This window comes from Primulina eburnea, chromosome 14, assembly GCF_022965805.1.
Source record: "Primulina eburnea isolate SZY01 chromosome 14, ASM2296580v1, whole genome shotgun sequence".
NCBI classification, from domain to species: domain Eukaryota; kingdom Viridiplantae; phylum Streptophyta; class Magnoliopsida; order Lamiales; family Gesneriaceae; genus Primulina; species Primulina eburnea.
Window position 1 is genome coordinate 32,517,125 of NC_133114.1, and position 17,149 is coordinate 32,534,273.

At 35.1% G+C, this 17,149-nt stretch overlaps 3 protein-coding genes across 8 annotated transcripts; 2 read left to right on the plus strand and 1 right to left on the minus strand.

The window, feature by feature from the left end:
- The first annotated feature begins 1,768 nt into the window (after positions 1–1,768).
- LOC140812045 (protein STICHEL-like 4) lies at positions 1,769–7,344 on the plus strand. Its single transcript, XM_073170222.1, is given in 8 exon segments — positions 1,769–3,509; positions 3,512–3,949; positions 3,951–4,733; positions 4,837–5,056; positions 5,131–5,631; positions 5,776–6,307; positions 6,435–6,498; positions 7,102–7,344. Coding segments are annotated over 8 exon segments (3,486 nt in total). The 5' UTR covers positions 1,769–2,666; the 3' UTR covers positions 7,207–7,344.
- Positions 7,345–8,722: 1,378 nt separating this feature from the next.
- On the plus strand, positions 8,723–10,266 carry LOC140811611 (transcription repressor OFP5). The gene has a single exon (XM_073169608.1). It carries the CDS (start codon positions 9,111–9,113, stop codon positions 10,263–10,265), a length of 1,155 nt encoding a protein of 384 aa, XP_073025709.1. The 5' UTR covers positions 8,723–9,110; the 3' UTR covers position 10,266.
- Positions 10,042–12,750, minus strand: LOC140811610 (heat stress transcription factor A-4c-like). 6 transcript variants are annotated; one of them, XM_073169607.1, is made up of 4 exons: positions 12,597–12,750; positions 11,879–12,283; positions 10,769–11,779; positions 10,042–10,267 (listed from the first exon to the last, which is right to left on the minus strand). In XM_073169607.1, the coding sequence occupies exons 2-3, from the start codon at positions 12,095–12,097 to the stop codon at positions 10,778–10,780; spliced, it is 1,221 nt and encodes a 406-aa protein (XP_073025708.1). In that variant the 5' UTR covers positions 12,098–12,283; positions 12,597–12,750; the 3' UTR covers positions 10,042–10,267; positions 10,769–10,777. The 6 variants fall into 6 exon arrangements, with proteins under 6 accessions (XP_073025708.1, XP_073025703.1, XP_073025705.1 ...); XM_073169602.1 differs by having other exon boundaries at positions 10,769–12,283; XM_073169604.1 differs by having other exon boundaries at positions 10,769–12,283; positions 12,617–12,740.
- Positions 12,751–17,149: the final 4,399 nt, after the last annotated feature.

Below are 17,149 nucleotides of genomic sequence, written 5' to 3' on the forward strand. Positions count from 1 at the left end.
GGGCTGAGCACTTTAGAGAATTGATGCAGTAAGTGTAACTATAGCATGTGGCGAGGCTATGCCTATCATAAATGCGACATACTTGCATTTTACAAGCGAAGACGAGCACAAACTCGAACTCGATTCTGCGAGAGATTAAAATTTATTTTTGCCTCCTATAAATATAAAAATCCGTCGCATGGTTTTCACTTTCCTTTCTATTGCGGTTTTCTTTGGTCCACCAATATTGCGTGTGCTAGTCGCAGTGCCTCCCACTTGTAAAATAAAGAATGGGATCGGTTGTATGTATTTCAGGACCCTTCGGTTAGGAGTTTATTATAAGTATTTTATTTATTTCATATAAAAATAAATACGTGATAAGGCCCAAACTCAAAGCCCAGTCACATACTTCTGAAGTCCAATAAACCCAATCCACATGTAATAAGACTTAAAGCTGCTAAACAAACTGGTTGCTAATTTTCCCTCTCTCTTTTTTTTTTTTTATAAAAAAATACTTTTTCCCGTTTTGGCCCAACTTTTTATCTCAAGCCGCCAAATTGTCACATTCTTCGAGAATTTCCAAACTAGCATGCATTATATTATTTTAATCTAATAATAGAGTTCTTAAAAAATTCTAATAATAGAGGTCAATACATCCTACTAAAATATTATGTAAATTTTAGAATCATTGATTCTAGTTGAATGTATATGTAATAATCCAGAAATCGCAATCGAAAAAGAATCAAAATGAAAAACTGGATACAAATTCTGTACTCGACTCTATTGTCAACTGGTCCAAAGTTGTTGAATAAATTAGGAAGCACATGGTGCCAGAATGTAAGAGCCATTCTTGAAATCTGAAACACATGACACTAAAAAAACTCCATTACAGAGAATCCAATGAAGCATTTCTGACTTTTAACTCGATTTCAACCCCGGCCTTACAATATATCACATTAATATTTCAATTATGTTATTCAACAAAGCTTTAAATTTTTAGTCCTCCGATCATCTCATGTTCCTACAAATTTTCTTTTTATGTGTTTATTTCACATTTTTTACATTTTGTTATTGCAAATGAATATATTTATTGTTTGTGTTGGTGTGCAGCCAAATATATAATATTTTTTTTTATTTTTATATACTTTTGAAACGAACGAATGCAAATGTCTTAACTCCCCTTTCAAAATTCAGTCCCACCTGTGTCCGTACATATCCCAACGGCATTTTTTTTTTGTTGCTTTTGAATAAATGGACCTTTTAATTTGGTCATATTAATTTCAATACATATTTCCTCAAAATAAATATGTAAAAAAATTTCAGTGCATTTGCTCTTTTATTTATTTGTTTGCTAAATGTAAATTATTTTCACCCAATTAGCACGATTCTTTTCTTAGCTAGATACTTCCCAAAAATAAGGAATAATTCCATGTGCATGTATTATATATCCTACGCCCAGTACATTATTAATGATTTAACACTTAAAAGATACCGCAGTAAATTTATATGTAATCTACACATATTAAGAGAATAATTTCATGATTATTGTACATAGGATGAAACAAGTTAGAAGGTTTTGGATGGAGTGACGATAATTTGATTTTAGGACTGACGTTTTTTTGAACGAACGAATATGTCATACATATTTTGGTCAATATTCAATATAATTTATCTTGTTAGCGTGTTTTGTAGGAAATGATTTATCTTAAAATTTAACCCGTGCAAGCCTAAGCATAGTATGATCATAAAAAATATATATGATAAATATTTGATGTATGTATATGTTAACGAATGTTAAAAAATGAAAGGAGCATGGTGCTTGTTGCCGTATCCCGTTATGGTGCATTTCTGTGAAGAGTCAACACCACCGCCAGCTTCCAGTTCCATATAACAACAATTCTCATTCTTTCTTTGTTTGTTTATGCATCTATTTCTTGGCCTCTCGCATCCCACTCCCATGTATTATTTGTTTCTTTGATATATTTGTGATGTGATCTCCATCGTTTTTAATGAAATAATTGCTCTCGTGAGATTGTGGAGAAAGAGATCTGAGATGGCGATAAGGTTGTTCTTGCACGATTTGCTGTCGCTTAATGAAGGCAATGGGTAGCTTGCTCTGGTGGCGGTGGTGAGTCGGTGAGATTGAGGTGAGAATTTCTGTTTAATTTCTCCATGTGTCGGAGATTTTCTGGCCACCCATTTGCGCATTAACTTTTTATACCGCTTAAAAAAAATATATTGCCACTGTTTGTTGAAATGCTAGAACCACAAGATTGGTGAGTTGAGGGAAGAAACAACGTTTGAGTCCTTTAATTTTTGTTAAAAAAGGAAGGAGCTTTTTTCTACATACTGCATGCACTACTGTTCCTAAAGCTGGCAGTTGGTTTTAGGAGATGAGAAAAGTCTATAGTTTGTTGAAATTAGGTGGCTTTTGTTCTCGATATGCGTAGTTTTTTATGTCTCGGATGATAAATTGTACATATTTATTCAAGAATTTGTATTTGGAATTTTGGGGCGCCGTTACTGAACTCTAGGCTTTTTATCGTGAGAAGGCAATGGATGGAATCTTTGATTGGTGGGTGTTGAAGACGTGTCGAGTCAAAATAATAACAACTAAAGAGGATCATAAGCTTCCTATCTTGACGTAATCCATTAACATCTCGGTTGGATCCGTTTATGTTCCAATCATGACGAAGGCTGTTCAAGACCGAATACTGAAGGATGTGAATGGTAATGTTGGTGACCATCAACGCAACCACATCCACCTAACAAATTGCATCCATTTGAAGAATCATGTGCATTACAGGCATAGTTCCATCTTGGCCGATAAAGCTCTTATGAGGGACCTTGTTGTCCTTCAAAGATCGAGGTCTCTAAGAGATCCTTCTGCCAGTCCACGTTCTTGGCACTCTCCTATTGTTGATGAGCTTTACAAAGGTGGTGAAAGGGAAGCTTTATACAATGCAAGACAATCTGTTGGCGATGAGCTGCCTATAATGGAGTTTGGCAAAGAATCAAGAATCTCCCCCCCAGTTGCTACTCTACCAGTATCAGGAGCGGCTACCGTCCAGTTTAGCAGGCATAATGGAGGTGCTGCCGCTGCTACTAACCTCAGAATGGAGAACATGATACATGAATGCAGAAGAGCTAAGAGAGAAGAATCAGATGAAAGATCACTTGAAAAAGATATCACGGGTTGGCATGATGATTGCCCACAACTTGGTAATGTTATGGTCTCTGATAGTGTCTTTGAAAGTTCAAATTTGAGAGACAGGAGTGTGAAAACAAAATCAGGCCATAGACAAGATAGACATCTTGAGATGCACTCTGACCAGGTAAAAGATGTTACAGCTGAATGTGAGGATGGAGCTTCATCTCGAAATATTGACAATGTGAGGCAGAGACGAGTTGAAAAAAAGGCTGAACATGTAAGAGGAAGAAGCTGCCACAGGCATGGTGATAGTATAAATAGGGTGAAAAGATGCAGGTTTCGAGGTTCAAGAAAAAACCAACCTATATTGCAGCCCGAGAAGTTCAGAGTCAAAGTAAAAATTCAATGGCCTCTATTCCTAGAGGCAGAGATTCCCAGAAATATTATGTAGAAGAAACAGGCCAAGAGTATGATACAGGGCAAATTATTCCGGGTGCTCCAAAAGATAGCATTTCTTGGAATTGGTCGAGCATTCATCACAGAGGGAAGTCATTTCCTGACATGGCAGGCCGGAGCCTCTCTTCTGCTTTAACCGATGCAAGGTTAGAGAAAGGTAGTTCTAATTCTCAAGAGAGGGATATCTCTCACATGCCTGCTATATCGGAGTGTTCAAGCTCATCTACCAAATCTGATGGTGAAGCATTACCTCTGTTGCTGGATTCTTCTGGATCTCAAGGAAATGTGGACAATTCTGTGTGGGAGCATGATTATTCAGGAGATTTAGGTATTTTTGCTAACAATCTCCTCAAGCAGGAGATTTGCCTTCAACTTTGCATCAAGAAATAGATCACCTGAGAAACACAAATCTCGAAGGCAAAACCGCAATGGCATGCATCAAAATCTTACACAAAGATATATGCCAAGAACATTCAGAGACCTGGTGGGCCAGAACTTGGTGGCACAGGCTCTTTCAAATGTAGTTGTAAAGCAGAAGGTTGGTTCGCTCTATGTGTTTTATGGTTCTCATGGAACTGGTAAAACCTCTTGTGCCCGTATATTTGCCAGAGCTTTGAATTGCCAATCTTTGAAGCATTCAAAACCTTGTGGATTTTGTAGATCTTGTTCTGCACATGACATGGGAGAAAACCGAAATATTATGGAGATAGGACCAGTTAGTAACATTGACTTGGAAGGCATAATTGATGTTCTTGACAATATGATTTCCTCACAACCTCAGTCTCGATACAGAGTATTCATATTTGATGAATGTGATACCTTTTCTTCGGATTGTTGGAAGGAAATCTCGAAGTTCATCATTCGTGCCCCTAGGCATGTAGTTTTTGTCCTTGTTTGTTCAAGTTTTGATGTATTACCTCACATAATAATATCCAGGTGCCAGAAATTTTTTTTCTCGAAGTTGAAGGATTCAGACATAATATATACTTTGCAGTCGATAGCAACTAAAGAAGAATTAGATACTGATATGGATGCTCTGAAGCTTATTGCATCCAGGTCAGATGGATCTCTTAGGGATGCTGAGATGACATTGGAACAATTAAGTTTGCTTGGACATAGAATTTCTGTTTGTCTTGTACAGGAACTGGTATGGTTCTTACATAGCATTATTTTGCATGTGTGGGTGTGTAATGTACATATGTAAACCAGACGCATAAAAATACTTGAGGATTTGTTTTGATGAGTTGCAGATTGGGCTCATTTCAGATGAAAAGTTAGTGGACCTGCTTGATATAGCATTATCTGCAGACACTGTAAATACAGTGAAGAATCTGAGACACATCATGGAATCTGGTGTTGAGCCATTGGCATTGATGTCACAGCTTGCTACTCTCATAACTGATATTCTTGCTGGAAGCTATGATTTCCTGAAAGGAAGGCCTACAAGAAAGTTTTTTCACCGGCAAGAATGTGAGTCTTATCGTGGAGCGTGACTTGATCTTGTGTTCCTTTCTGCGACTCAGAAAAAAGTTTGTTTTTTACAGTAACAAAAGAAGACATGGAGAAACTGCGTCAAGCTCTTAAAACGTTATCTGAAGCAGAGAAACAGCTGCGGGTGTCAAATGACAGAATAACTTGGCTGACAGCTGCGCTCCTGCAACTGGCTCCGGATCAACAGTACATGCTACACAGTTCCTCTTCACGTACTAGTTTTAATCATCGTCCACTTTCTTCCAAAGAGAAACGAGGGAAAATTGATACTGACGTTCTTGCTGCTCAAGTTGGAAATTCTGGAAATGTTTACTGTAATGCCAAGCTAAAAGGAATTATTTCGGATGTCACAGGACGTATCAAAGATCGGGTTCCTCGACAGGTTTGCACTGCGACAAATGGTCAAGATAACATAAATGAGGTTCAATTCCATGGTAAAGTTCGTCAAGAAATCGAAGTAATTTGGTTGGAAGCTCTGGAAAAGATCCCAATCCATAGCATAAAAGAGTTGATGTATCGGGATGGGAAGCTGATTTCACTCAGTTATGGCGCAGGTACTATTTTCTTGCAACACCGTATGTACTAATGTCACTGAATCGTTCTTGTTATTGTATAACAAGATTGCATGTTGAAAGGATATGTTAAACAAAATACATCCCATACCCTACACATGTCTTTACCGTTGGTCTTATTTGCAGCTCCAACTGTGCTATTGCTGTTCAATTCTCAGCTGGCAAAATCTAAGGCTGAAAAGTTTATACCACACATCATACAAGCTTTCAAAACTGTTCTGAGATCCTCAGTGACCATCAAGATTATCTGTGACTCAAAAGATGATGTTAGGCCAGGTCAAATTTCTTTACCAACATCTCAGGATCCACCTCATTTGGACACAAACCTTAATCTTCTTACCAGTAGTGGAATATCTATTCCAAAAAACAATGGTGTTCTCAAACTGAGAGGTGAAGACAAGTTGTCTGCTGGAGTGGATACAACCCAAACTTTTGAAATTGAAGCTTTTCCTAGAAGAGTAACATCACAAAAGACATCTGATACAACCTCATATCCAGATCACATGAAAACGGGAGACAGTAAACCAAGTCTTAGCCTTGTTAGACGTAAGGTTTCCCTTGCTCATGTATTTAGGCATGCAGAGGTCTGTTCACGAAATAGTGGATGGTCAAAAGGCAAAGGGATTTCCATTGCTGAAAAGCTTGAACGACAAAATCTGTGAGTGCTGCTGCCTTTTGTTTAGAAAACCACTGCTATCAATTTTGCATGGCTTTTTTGTTGACTATGAAGTATCAACTCCTACAGGGATACAGTTTCTAAAGGGTATATTTCTTTCCCTTTGCAGGAAACTAGAATCAAGATCGAGGAGATTGTTTTGCTGGAACCCTCCAAGAGTTTCCCACCGTAAGGTAAAATTATTAAAAGATTATGATTTTGTATTACATCAGCTCTTGTGATAAAATCTTGAATATTACGACAAAATGGAAAGGCTAAATATAAAGTAATTATATAAGCTATTTGCATGCATTTCCTTGGTGAATTATGTTTTAGTTTTAAAACAGTTACGGATCGGACTTCAGACATTATGAAATTTGTGGAAACAAAATGTAACCAAGCAACCAGACAATCAATTCATCAAAAATATTATCAAGTGAAATATAGTTCATATATCCATTGCCAGAAACACAACCATGATATGAGACATACGAGAGCTGAGACATTGGATTGCATCTGTTTAAATTAATCTTCATGTATATTATCATCATAGTTGATATCGAATATGTCGTGTTTTGTTATCATATAGCTTAAAGAATGTAAAAAGGTTCTAATTAGTTCTGCAAAGCTACCATATACTTACCTTGCTCTGTAATAGCCTGAATTGGAACGGAAAATGTCTTTTGCCGTGACAACATCCTGCTATTGCACTTGCACTTGCATTTATTCTTGGAGATTGATTTTTTTCCCCAACATCAACGTCCTGCAAACGACTCAAAGTGTATGTTTAAATGCAGCTTTCGCGCCTGAGAATTAGAAAAAGGGGGCCAGATGCTTTGCTGAAGTTAGTCTCCTGTGGAAGGTGTTTCTCTGGTAGGTCCTCCATGTTAAATACTAGATAGATTCATAGCAGATTTGAGCACTATCAGTTGGATTTATTTGTGTACTTCCCTCTGTTAGGACATTCCATTAGACTCATAATTGATATTTGGAACAATAAAAGATTGGATATTATGCAAGAATATAGTTCCACCAACGACTTGAGATATAGACAAATAAAATAATGTGTCGTAGGCTTGTCCAATTCAAGAAGTCATCCACTAATTTTCGGTATATCTGTTAGATTTTTCATTTTTAAGAAATATCTTAACGTGTATTTTCTAAAATACTATCTATCTTTAATGCTGATTTGAAAAAATCAAATCTTAATATGAAAGAAATTAAACTATCTAATATAAGTAATTTACACACGAGCAACATAATCATTCGCTAAAAAGAAGTGAGGACTGCCACCGATTATGAATTAAGTGGGTCACTGATTTGACGGGCCAGTCCCGTTTTGAGAAGGCGCCATCAGCCTGCGAAGAAGATTGGGCCTTCGACAGAGGTTGTCGCCTATGAAAATTAATGAGAAAATTTGAACAGATGTCGTAAACCTTTTCCTTTTCCTTGCTAAAAAATTATAAGCTACCTAAGAACAAAAAGGAGTTGGATCGATCCTCTTTGTAAATTGTTAAAAAAAGTAGAAGGAAATTTTCCGTATTTTTTCACGAAATTTTAGATATTTTCACCCATTCCAATCCAATTTATTTTTACGAAAACTCACAAACACACAAATTATTGACGGGACGGGAAGTTTAAATGGAACAGTACATATACAAAACAAACAGGCTATGCTAGTGAAAACAACAGTGAAGGACAGGGTAAAATTGGGGAAATAAGCTCCAATTAGACGTGAATAAACAACAGTACAAATTGTACAATAATCACGTATTTGCATTATTCAGAGCAGCAGAAATGGTGACTCCCATGCTAAGATATCACTGAAGGGACGGTACGGGCTACATATCATTTTTCATGTATTTCTTAGATTAAACGAAAGCATGCGTAGACTTTTACTGCTAAATTTCACTGTAATTATAATATTTAAATAATAATATACATCAAAGAGAGAAGAAAATGGTCCACACAAACAAATGAATGATTGACCATGACTAAATCACAATTTCTTTTTCTTCTTTTTTTCCCTTTCCGTTTTTCTCTCCTTTTTTTGTTTTTGGGTTTTATGACTTTGGAAAAAAATAATGTTATTCAGAGTAATGGAAAGTTGTAAGATTAAATCCCCATACATTATTTTGACATTTTGGATGCAACGATTTTCAGTTTTTATGGGTTAATAAGATATTACTATGATAAAATTACGTACGAAAAGAAACATCCAATTATACACGTTCATTTTCACACGTGAGTTCTACGTAAAAAGATTACACATAAAAATAAATGTTAATCATAGAACAAACACATTCAGGGCATTGATGAACTCAACTGTTTTTCGCATGCTCCCTACGGGAAAATGAAAGAAAAGGCAAAATGTATATTTAAACTAACTTGTGACAAACTTACAACTTCAACTAATATGGAACTGAGGCTAATAATAATAATGGAATAAAAACACAGAATATGGACTTTCCGTTAAATAAATGGGATAATCATAAGAGGAAGAAAATATTACAAAAAGATAATATTAAAAATAAGGTCCCCTCAACTAAGAACAGCTATTCTATAAAAGTGGACAAGGTACAAACCAGAAAGTGGGATAAAGTGAGTAAAGTAAAGTGGTCACAAGATCTAAGGCGGGCCTTTCTTTTGAAATAAATAAGAGCATGAAAGCCACATCCCTATTAACCCTCTAACCATCTCCTAACTGCACACATACACTAACTCTTACACTTCCAATAATTAGAATATACGCCCCATTCTCCATCCTCATCTTCTTATTCAATCCATTATTCATCTAGCTTCTTGAATGAAAATGAATTGGGGTAGAAAGAAATGCGACCACCCCTCTTCATCCGCTACTACGGCTTCTTCTATAATTGGTCGTGTGTTTCCCGTTACTTGGATTAACAAGTTCAAGAAAAGAGGTGGGAATCTCGAGACTAATTCAGTCAAGGAACAACAGAGAGGTAAGGTGGATTTCCCGACCCCCAATTCATCGTTGCCTCCCTGCTGGAGGGAAGGAAGATTCTATAGCATGGATGAAGATGATGCTTATTGGAGGCTTTCGTTTACTGGAGAAAAGGTCGAAGGAAGGCGGAGTACAGGGGGATTAATGAACCCTCTTTGGTGTGACTCTGATAATGAGTCTCAGGTTCCGGTTTCAAGTTTTAAGAGCTTACAGTTTAGAGATAAAGAGGTGCCAGGACGTGAAGAAAGGTGGAATTTCAATGATATGGTGTTAGATATAAAGAAGATGAAAGAAAAAGAACAGGAGGAGCATGGTGAAATAAATGATCAACGGTTAAGAGAACCGAACCATGGAGGTTCGAGGGTGAAAGATGAAAAACAGAAGGATATATTTGAAATAGAGCAGAGCATGGTTCAAATGGAGGATCAATATTCTGAGCCTGCAGTTTCAAATCCAAGAAAGCAGCGTGATTTTTCTTTTCCCAACTGGAGTTTAAGCTCAATTGAGGAAGATTGTCCTTCTGAAAGAGTATCAATTTCAGAATGGCAGATTTTTGAAGACGTCGATATTAAGAACATAAAATTGAAAAATGAGTCTCAAAAAAAGGCTGCATACAGAAGCAGGGAATCTCATAGCAGGAAAACAAAGCAGGACAACAACGTAAAGGTATATTCTCCAAGAACAGAATGCAAAATCAAAGCACTAGAAGACATGAAGAAATCAAGAAAGATGTTGAAGAAGAAGGTGCCGAAGAGGCAAGTGGTGGAGGGAGGAACCATGTTTGATGGCTTTGCAGTGGTGAAGAGTTCATTTAACCTGCAACAGGACTTCCGAGAGTCGATGATTGAAATGATAATGGAGAAAGGAATTCGACAAACAGAAGAGCTTGAAGAACTCTTGGCTTGTTATCTGACATTTAATTGCGATGAATATCATCATCTCATAATCAAGGTCTTCCGGCAAGTATGGTTTGAGCTGAACAGGGGATGTTGACCCTGAAAGCAGAGAATAGCCCAGAGCTTAATGTAAGAACTTTAGCAGCACAGTTCCAATGATCGCATAGTCAAAATGTAAAATAATTCTGTTAAATGAATGATAAATATTAATCTTTGTTTATTGAAGTTCAGGCATGCAAAGAATCAGAGTTTTTAGGCAGTCCCATGTCCAGTGACAAAGATGTGCAAAAACACTAGAAAATTTTTTTTGCGCTAACACTAAAATAAGACTTACATGAATGATAAGTATCAATCTTTGTTTATGAATTGAAGTTCATGCATGCGAAGTATCGGAGTTTTCACGCAGTTCGACGTTCAGTGACAAAGATGTGCAATAACATTAAAAAATTCTCGAGCTAACATCATAATATATTCACATAAAGTGGAGTTTATACATCAAATGTTTATCTACAGCAAGATCACACAAGCCATATCTATAATTGCATAATCCAAGCAATACACCTAGAAAAGTACATCAACCAAAAAGAATTAACACATTACCAACTGGTATCAAGTTTTCTCCGCTGAAGTAAGATGTCCCAACTGCTCCGCAAGGTTATTTACACTCCTTATATTCCACAAATACATCCGACGATCAACTGGTTTTTGTTCATTTCTCTTCCCCTCCTCATCTTTCCTCCTTGTTTGACTTTCAGATGAATCATTTGAACCGGGATTTTCTGTAAGAAATTGTTCCCAGAAAACATCATTGACCCCAGCTCTTGCGGTATTAGATGTCCCAACTGCTTGTTCTTCAATAGCAGGTTGGTCCTCAGGAACAACAGCAGAATTAGGCTCGGAATTCATGTCAATCCCAGAAGTCCTGGACTCAACATCAATATTTAGTCGGGTGTAAGATATGGTAGGGCTAGGTGCACAATTCGTAGATTCATTCAGCTCCAAAGGCGAATAAATTTGCGCTAAACCTTCACGGGCATCAAGCACTATTTTTTCCCACAACATAAGAGAAGAATCCAGCTGCTCCAACACTTCAATGTTGAGAGTCAAAAGTGAATCAACATCTATATGCTCCATCGAGGAAATCTGAGAAGAAACCGCTTGATTATCTTCCATGCTCCTTGCATCGTAGAAGAAGCTATTTCCAGGAAATCTTCTTTTTCTATCATGAGCTTCAGTTTGCGGGATAAGATCAAGAGCAACAGCTGGTTCATGTAGCGTTCGTGCCAGTGAGGATAACAAGTTTATGTGGCTTTGTTCCATATTCTGCACACGTTCTGTCAAAGCCCTCATCTTCACTTGAAGTCCTTGTTGCTCTTCTTTGCGTCTCTGCAATTCCAACTGAAGGGATTCTTTATCGCCCTTTGCCCTCTCAATATCATCCTCGTACCCTTTCCTTTCCATTTCAGTTAGTGGAGGTAAAGTTGCCACATTTGGTGTGGAATGACTGTGAACTGGTTTGCGTCTATGGATATTCTGCAAAAGTTGTGGCTGGCCTCTAACAAAATCCTCATTTGCAAATTCCCACTGCTCCGGATCAACTTTCCTGAAACCCTGCAAGCGAAACCTATAAGCTAGCATAGATAGAATACTTTTCGCGTGTCCAAAATCTATCAAAGCCATAGCTAAAAACCAAACGACCAAAACAATTACGTATGTATTCAGCTGCCTAATAAAGCTGGAAAAATTGCTGTGCTTAAAAAATTTAGGCAAGAGGACTCCAGCAAATTCTGTCGGATTCTGCACAATGAAGCTATTATTTTTTTGACTCCACGATACAAGAGAATCTGTAGACGGATCATCCACCATTTCATAAGTTTTTGCAAGGAAAGGAGGCAGGGAATTGGAGGTGCTTGGGGCTTCATCCATCATAAATCCGTTCCACAATCACAAGCGCCAGGAAATTTCGGCCACGATTACCGAATTGAATTCAATCAACAGAGCTCTTCAAATTGTTGCCAGCCCCACGCTTTGGGTTTCCCGTAAGTTCCCACTCATTCGACCCCAAATTAGGAAACACCAGATTGATACTCTCTGTGGCTGTATAATTCCAAGTACCTACAAATCCCATACAAGAAATTTCAGAATCCCACCAATTCGTTCGTCGAACGAATACAGAGATTAAACCGAATAAAACAACAAAAACCGCCACAAAACATTCGCTGCAATTGTGCACAAGAAAATACAAAACTAAAATGAAAAGGCTGCAATTACATTCACGTCAAGGTCGTTAGATCAGAAAGGCTGTACCCGAATCTTCAAGTAAAAGCATCAAATTTAGTACAAACTAGAAAAACACAGATCAAACACATTCATCTATACTTATAATTAATTATTATATTACTTTTCCATTTATTTTATCAATGTATACCTACAAGGCTCAACAACTACCGGATTTCATTGTCTGCGGTTGGGTTTGTTTGCATTAAGTGGATAAAGATGAGGTGGTGAATTTTAGGGTTTTGCATTTATGAAATCTGTGCGGGTGGTGGTATTCGTAGGTTTGGATATTTTCTTGGCGAACAATCATGTACTTAAATTCCTCTGACCCCTTTACGTTTTCAATTATGTTCAAAGTTGCCCCATGGCATCACAAAAATTACTCTAAACACCCTTGTTTATGAGACTGGTTTGGGTGTGAATTTTTTTCTAAAGAAAATAATCTTCCCAAGTAAATTTGAAATACATTTAAAGAGATTATTTTCTTAAAAATAATAATTGACTAAGTTCAAAAAATATCATGTCGGTTTATTCTTTTTTTCTCTTTTCAAACAAATTATTGTTGAAACTTGAAAAGGTTATCGGAATTTATAACTTATGTCATTTAGAATTTAGGAGGGAAATTATTCAAAAAAAACAAAATAGATCAATTTACATTAAAAAATTTAATTTAACAATTTAGCACAAGCATCCTATAATCAATTTGACAAACTTTCATGCTATGGGATTAAAGGAATCGAAGATACATCAATATATCACAGTCAATTAAGGGAACTAACTTATAATATATATGAATTTTTATTCTATCTACTATTTTAGACACAATCCTTAGTATTTTTAAACAAAAGGCAAAAACTTGTATGAGACGGTCTCACGGTCGAATTTGTGAGACGGATCTCTTATTTGGGTTATCCGTGAAAAAGTATAATTTTTTATGCTAAGAGTATTACTTTTTATTGTGAATATGGGTAGAGTTGACCGGTCTCACAGATTAGTATCCGTGAGACGGTCTCACATGAGACTCACTCTAAACAAAATTATGATAAATTTGGAGTCAAACACGGATATTATAAAGATTTTAAATCTCATTGTTGATTCGATGACTTTAAACTACAGGCAAAAATTAATGTGAGACGATCTCATAGATCGTATTTTGTGAGACGAATATTTTATTTTGGTCATCCATGAAAAATTATTACTTTTTTCGCTAAGAGTATTACTTTTTATTATGAATATCGGTAGGGTTGAACCGTCTCATAAATAAAGATTCGTGAGACCGTTTCACAAGATACCTACTCTAAAATATAACAATTGTATCATATGGTCCAAGATTGTTACATGTTAAAAATGGAAGGATTATTGTGCAAGACCTGAAATTTTTCCATAGAAATAAACATCGTACGCCAATTTCTAGAGATTGTCCGTTGTAAGCAATGGCGATGCCCATGTGACGATCCAAGATCTCTAAATCGCATTTGAAAACAATATATATTAGTTTGTAGTCATCAGTTTATCAATTAAAATTATAAAATTTCACGATAATAATAAATATATGGAGCGAAAAATATTGTCTACTTCAATATATCTTCAAAAAGTTAAATTTTGGATTTAAATTTTTTTAACACGAATCGAATGACTACGATTATTTTGGTGATTTTATCACTACATGCATAGGATCTATCTAGAGCTGCTATATTATTATTAGGACAAACTATTATTAACTTTTTATTTTCAAACATAACTTTTTTTTGTAATTTATATTCTTCCAAATGTATGTTTGAGCTCCCTAATCTTTTAAATTTTCAAAAAATATCCATAATCTTCATAATTATAGTATGTACCATTGTTTTACCTATCGAGAATATTCTTAAAGACATATAGCTCAAAGATATATAGCTACACAAGGTTTCAAACATATATACTATGTTTCAAATGATTTATTTTTTTATGACTCATCATGCTTCCTTTGAATAAATTATGATAAACTTACAATTTTCCTTCAATTATGTTGATATACCTGAAATGGAGAAACTGCATATTCATTAGTACATACCTTAGATTTATCCTTTAATATGTATGAGATCTACAGTTGATCTCTCACTCTTTAATCCCCACATGAGAATGATTGACTTGAAAACTCGAGATAAAGATCTTGAGTTTCAATTTTTTTTGGCTGACTCATCTAGAGATGATCTCAACTTAACACTTGTGCTACGAAGTACTTGAATCCCCTGCTATAGGTATAAAGTCTTGTACTCGAAAACTCTCTTTTTGGGAAATCGTTGGTTTCTCAATGTCTTGGATGATAAACTTTTGCATTACAAATCATAATTGAGTATAAGCAAGTAAATATCTTGTAATTCGATCAGAGACATTTCTCTTATCGGTTGGATGCAGCCTACGCCCAACTTTTGCATTTAGGGCAAGCTTGTTGAACTCGTTTTGAAGCATTTCAACGTGTTCCCTCAAATGCCTCTTCATTTTTATGATGACATCGCTGTCATCTTTGTCCATCTCTTGTTAAGAAATCTGCAAGAATGTTTTCATGATATTTAATAATCACAATATAAAATAATATAATTTTGACATAAAGTTTGCCATTTTAATATTCTAACTTTCTCAGGTTTATATTATGTTCTATTTTTCAAGAAAGCTTTCAGCTGTGTGTTGGCAACATTCAAAGTAAATTTTTTGCAAGTAAAAATAATGGTCATTTTTCAAAAGTCATTTTTACTGCATGATTTCTTTTTTATTGATATATCATCTTATAGCTTCTACTTCTTAGAATAAACTACTGCAATACGTGCACGGTTGTTCTCTTTCTGATGTGGGTTTTGTTAAAAATTTTGTCAACCGATTATCACTTACACCTGTGTATTATATCAGATCTTGTTCACCTTGAGGAATAGCCATTTTTAGAAGATTTTTACAAATCTCTTTTAGTTGGCTTAGCTCTTTTGTGTATTCTTCTATCCATAAAAATTTTGTATCTTTTTCAATAATTGACTAAATATTTTCCAGCGTTTTGCTAGGTTTTTAATAAAAATCCCAGCAAAATTAACAACTCCTAATAAACTTTGTAATTGTTTCTTTTCTTTCATTTTGTTTGGAAAATTTGTACTCTTTCCACTATGTGTTTTTGCAAAATTATTCCGGACTCATCGATTTCTGTTCCAATGAATCAATTTTTCTTGTAGCAATGAATGTTTTCTTTTCAAATAAAATCAGTCATTCTTTTTTACAAAATTTAAAGAAAATCTCTAAGTATTTGATAGGTTCTTCCATATTTTTACATGATATTAAAACATTATCAATATAGACAAACTAAAATTTGAAATAATCATTAAATAGTTATCCATCTTTATTTGAAATATCAGGGATGAATTAGTCAATCTCATTTGTAAGATTTCCCAAATATTGTGTCATTGTGGTATGAAGAAAACTGTAAATTTCTTGATTTCTTCGTGTATCCATATCTGAGAGAAATCAGACTTACAATCAAATTTAGAAAATATTTTGGCGTTATATATGTAAATAATTAAATTTTCTCTATTAGGTATAAAATACTCATCAAACTTCATAATCTTATTAATTTCTTGGTTATTATTAACTAATATGAGTTTATTTCTTTTTTATCTCACCATGATTTTTACAAAAAAGACTTCTATATAGTGAAATTTCTATTTGATTAGTCCAAGGTCTATATGTTCCTTGATAATAATCTGCATATCATTTTGATCAATTATGTTCATCAGAATAGTTTCCATATGACAAATTGATATTATTTGTCTTCCTTGATTTTAAGGTTGAGTTGATTTTTATCCAACCATGCCAAATGATCTTCATTGTAATTTTCTTTGGTCATTTTCTTGACATCTCATAGGGATACTTTTGATTCAAACTCTATATCATTCTTGTGTAGAGCTATCTTGAAACATTCTATTTCTTCTGGTCGAAGGTCATATATGTTCTCAATTAGAGCATTGTTTATCCAAATCATATGTAATCCTTAATTTTTGAGTTCAGAAGTTTTCATTCATCATCACGCTTGTTGCGAAATTGAATCGATTTTTTTTTATAAAATGCGTTTCTTAGTTTCTGAGTTATGACATTGTGATCACATGATGTTGTGAACACTAATATTTTAGTCTCATTTTCTTGAGCACTTGACTTAAACATCTATAAAAAAATTATTTTTTAACAGAATGCTCTTGTATGATGAAAATAAATCGACAGTGTTTTTACTTTGTACCAATCTGTTTTGCCTTATATTGTTCATATAGCATCCTTACTTGGAAGTATACCGAGAATGAGCTCGTGGTCATTAGATTTTCCACACTCTATCATTTGTTATGAATTCCATTTCATTCTCCAATCATTTTCAAGGTTTTTGTTCTCGAGAAACTCTAGTCCAACAACCAATTTATCTAATTCTCTTCCTGGGATTTCTTTGACGTGAACTTCCAATTCTCTAATATTGATCATTTCTTGGTGAGTTTATATCATATGTTATTCCAAATAGTATATAGTATTATAAGAAAATTTATTTATTTGTCTTGTAATATTAAATACTATTTCAATTCTCATCCATCTTTTCGAACATATAAGTTTTCCTATTCGTTGAAAATCTTTTTTTTATCGGTTGGACATCTTGGAGGGTGTGTTCCCCCATCTTTAACTTATTATTCTACCTCCTTGAAAAGA

Bases quoted from the DNA above. Each gene is read 5' to 3' on its own strand.
- LOC140811611 (XM_073169608.1), top strand. From the start codon at position 9,111: ATGAAAATGAATTGGGGTAGAAAGAAATGCGACCACCCCTCTTCATCC.
- LOC140811610 (XM_073169602.1), bottom strand. From the start codon at position 12,097: ATGATGGATGAAGCCCCAAGCACCTCCAATTCCCTGCCTCCTTTCCTT.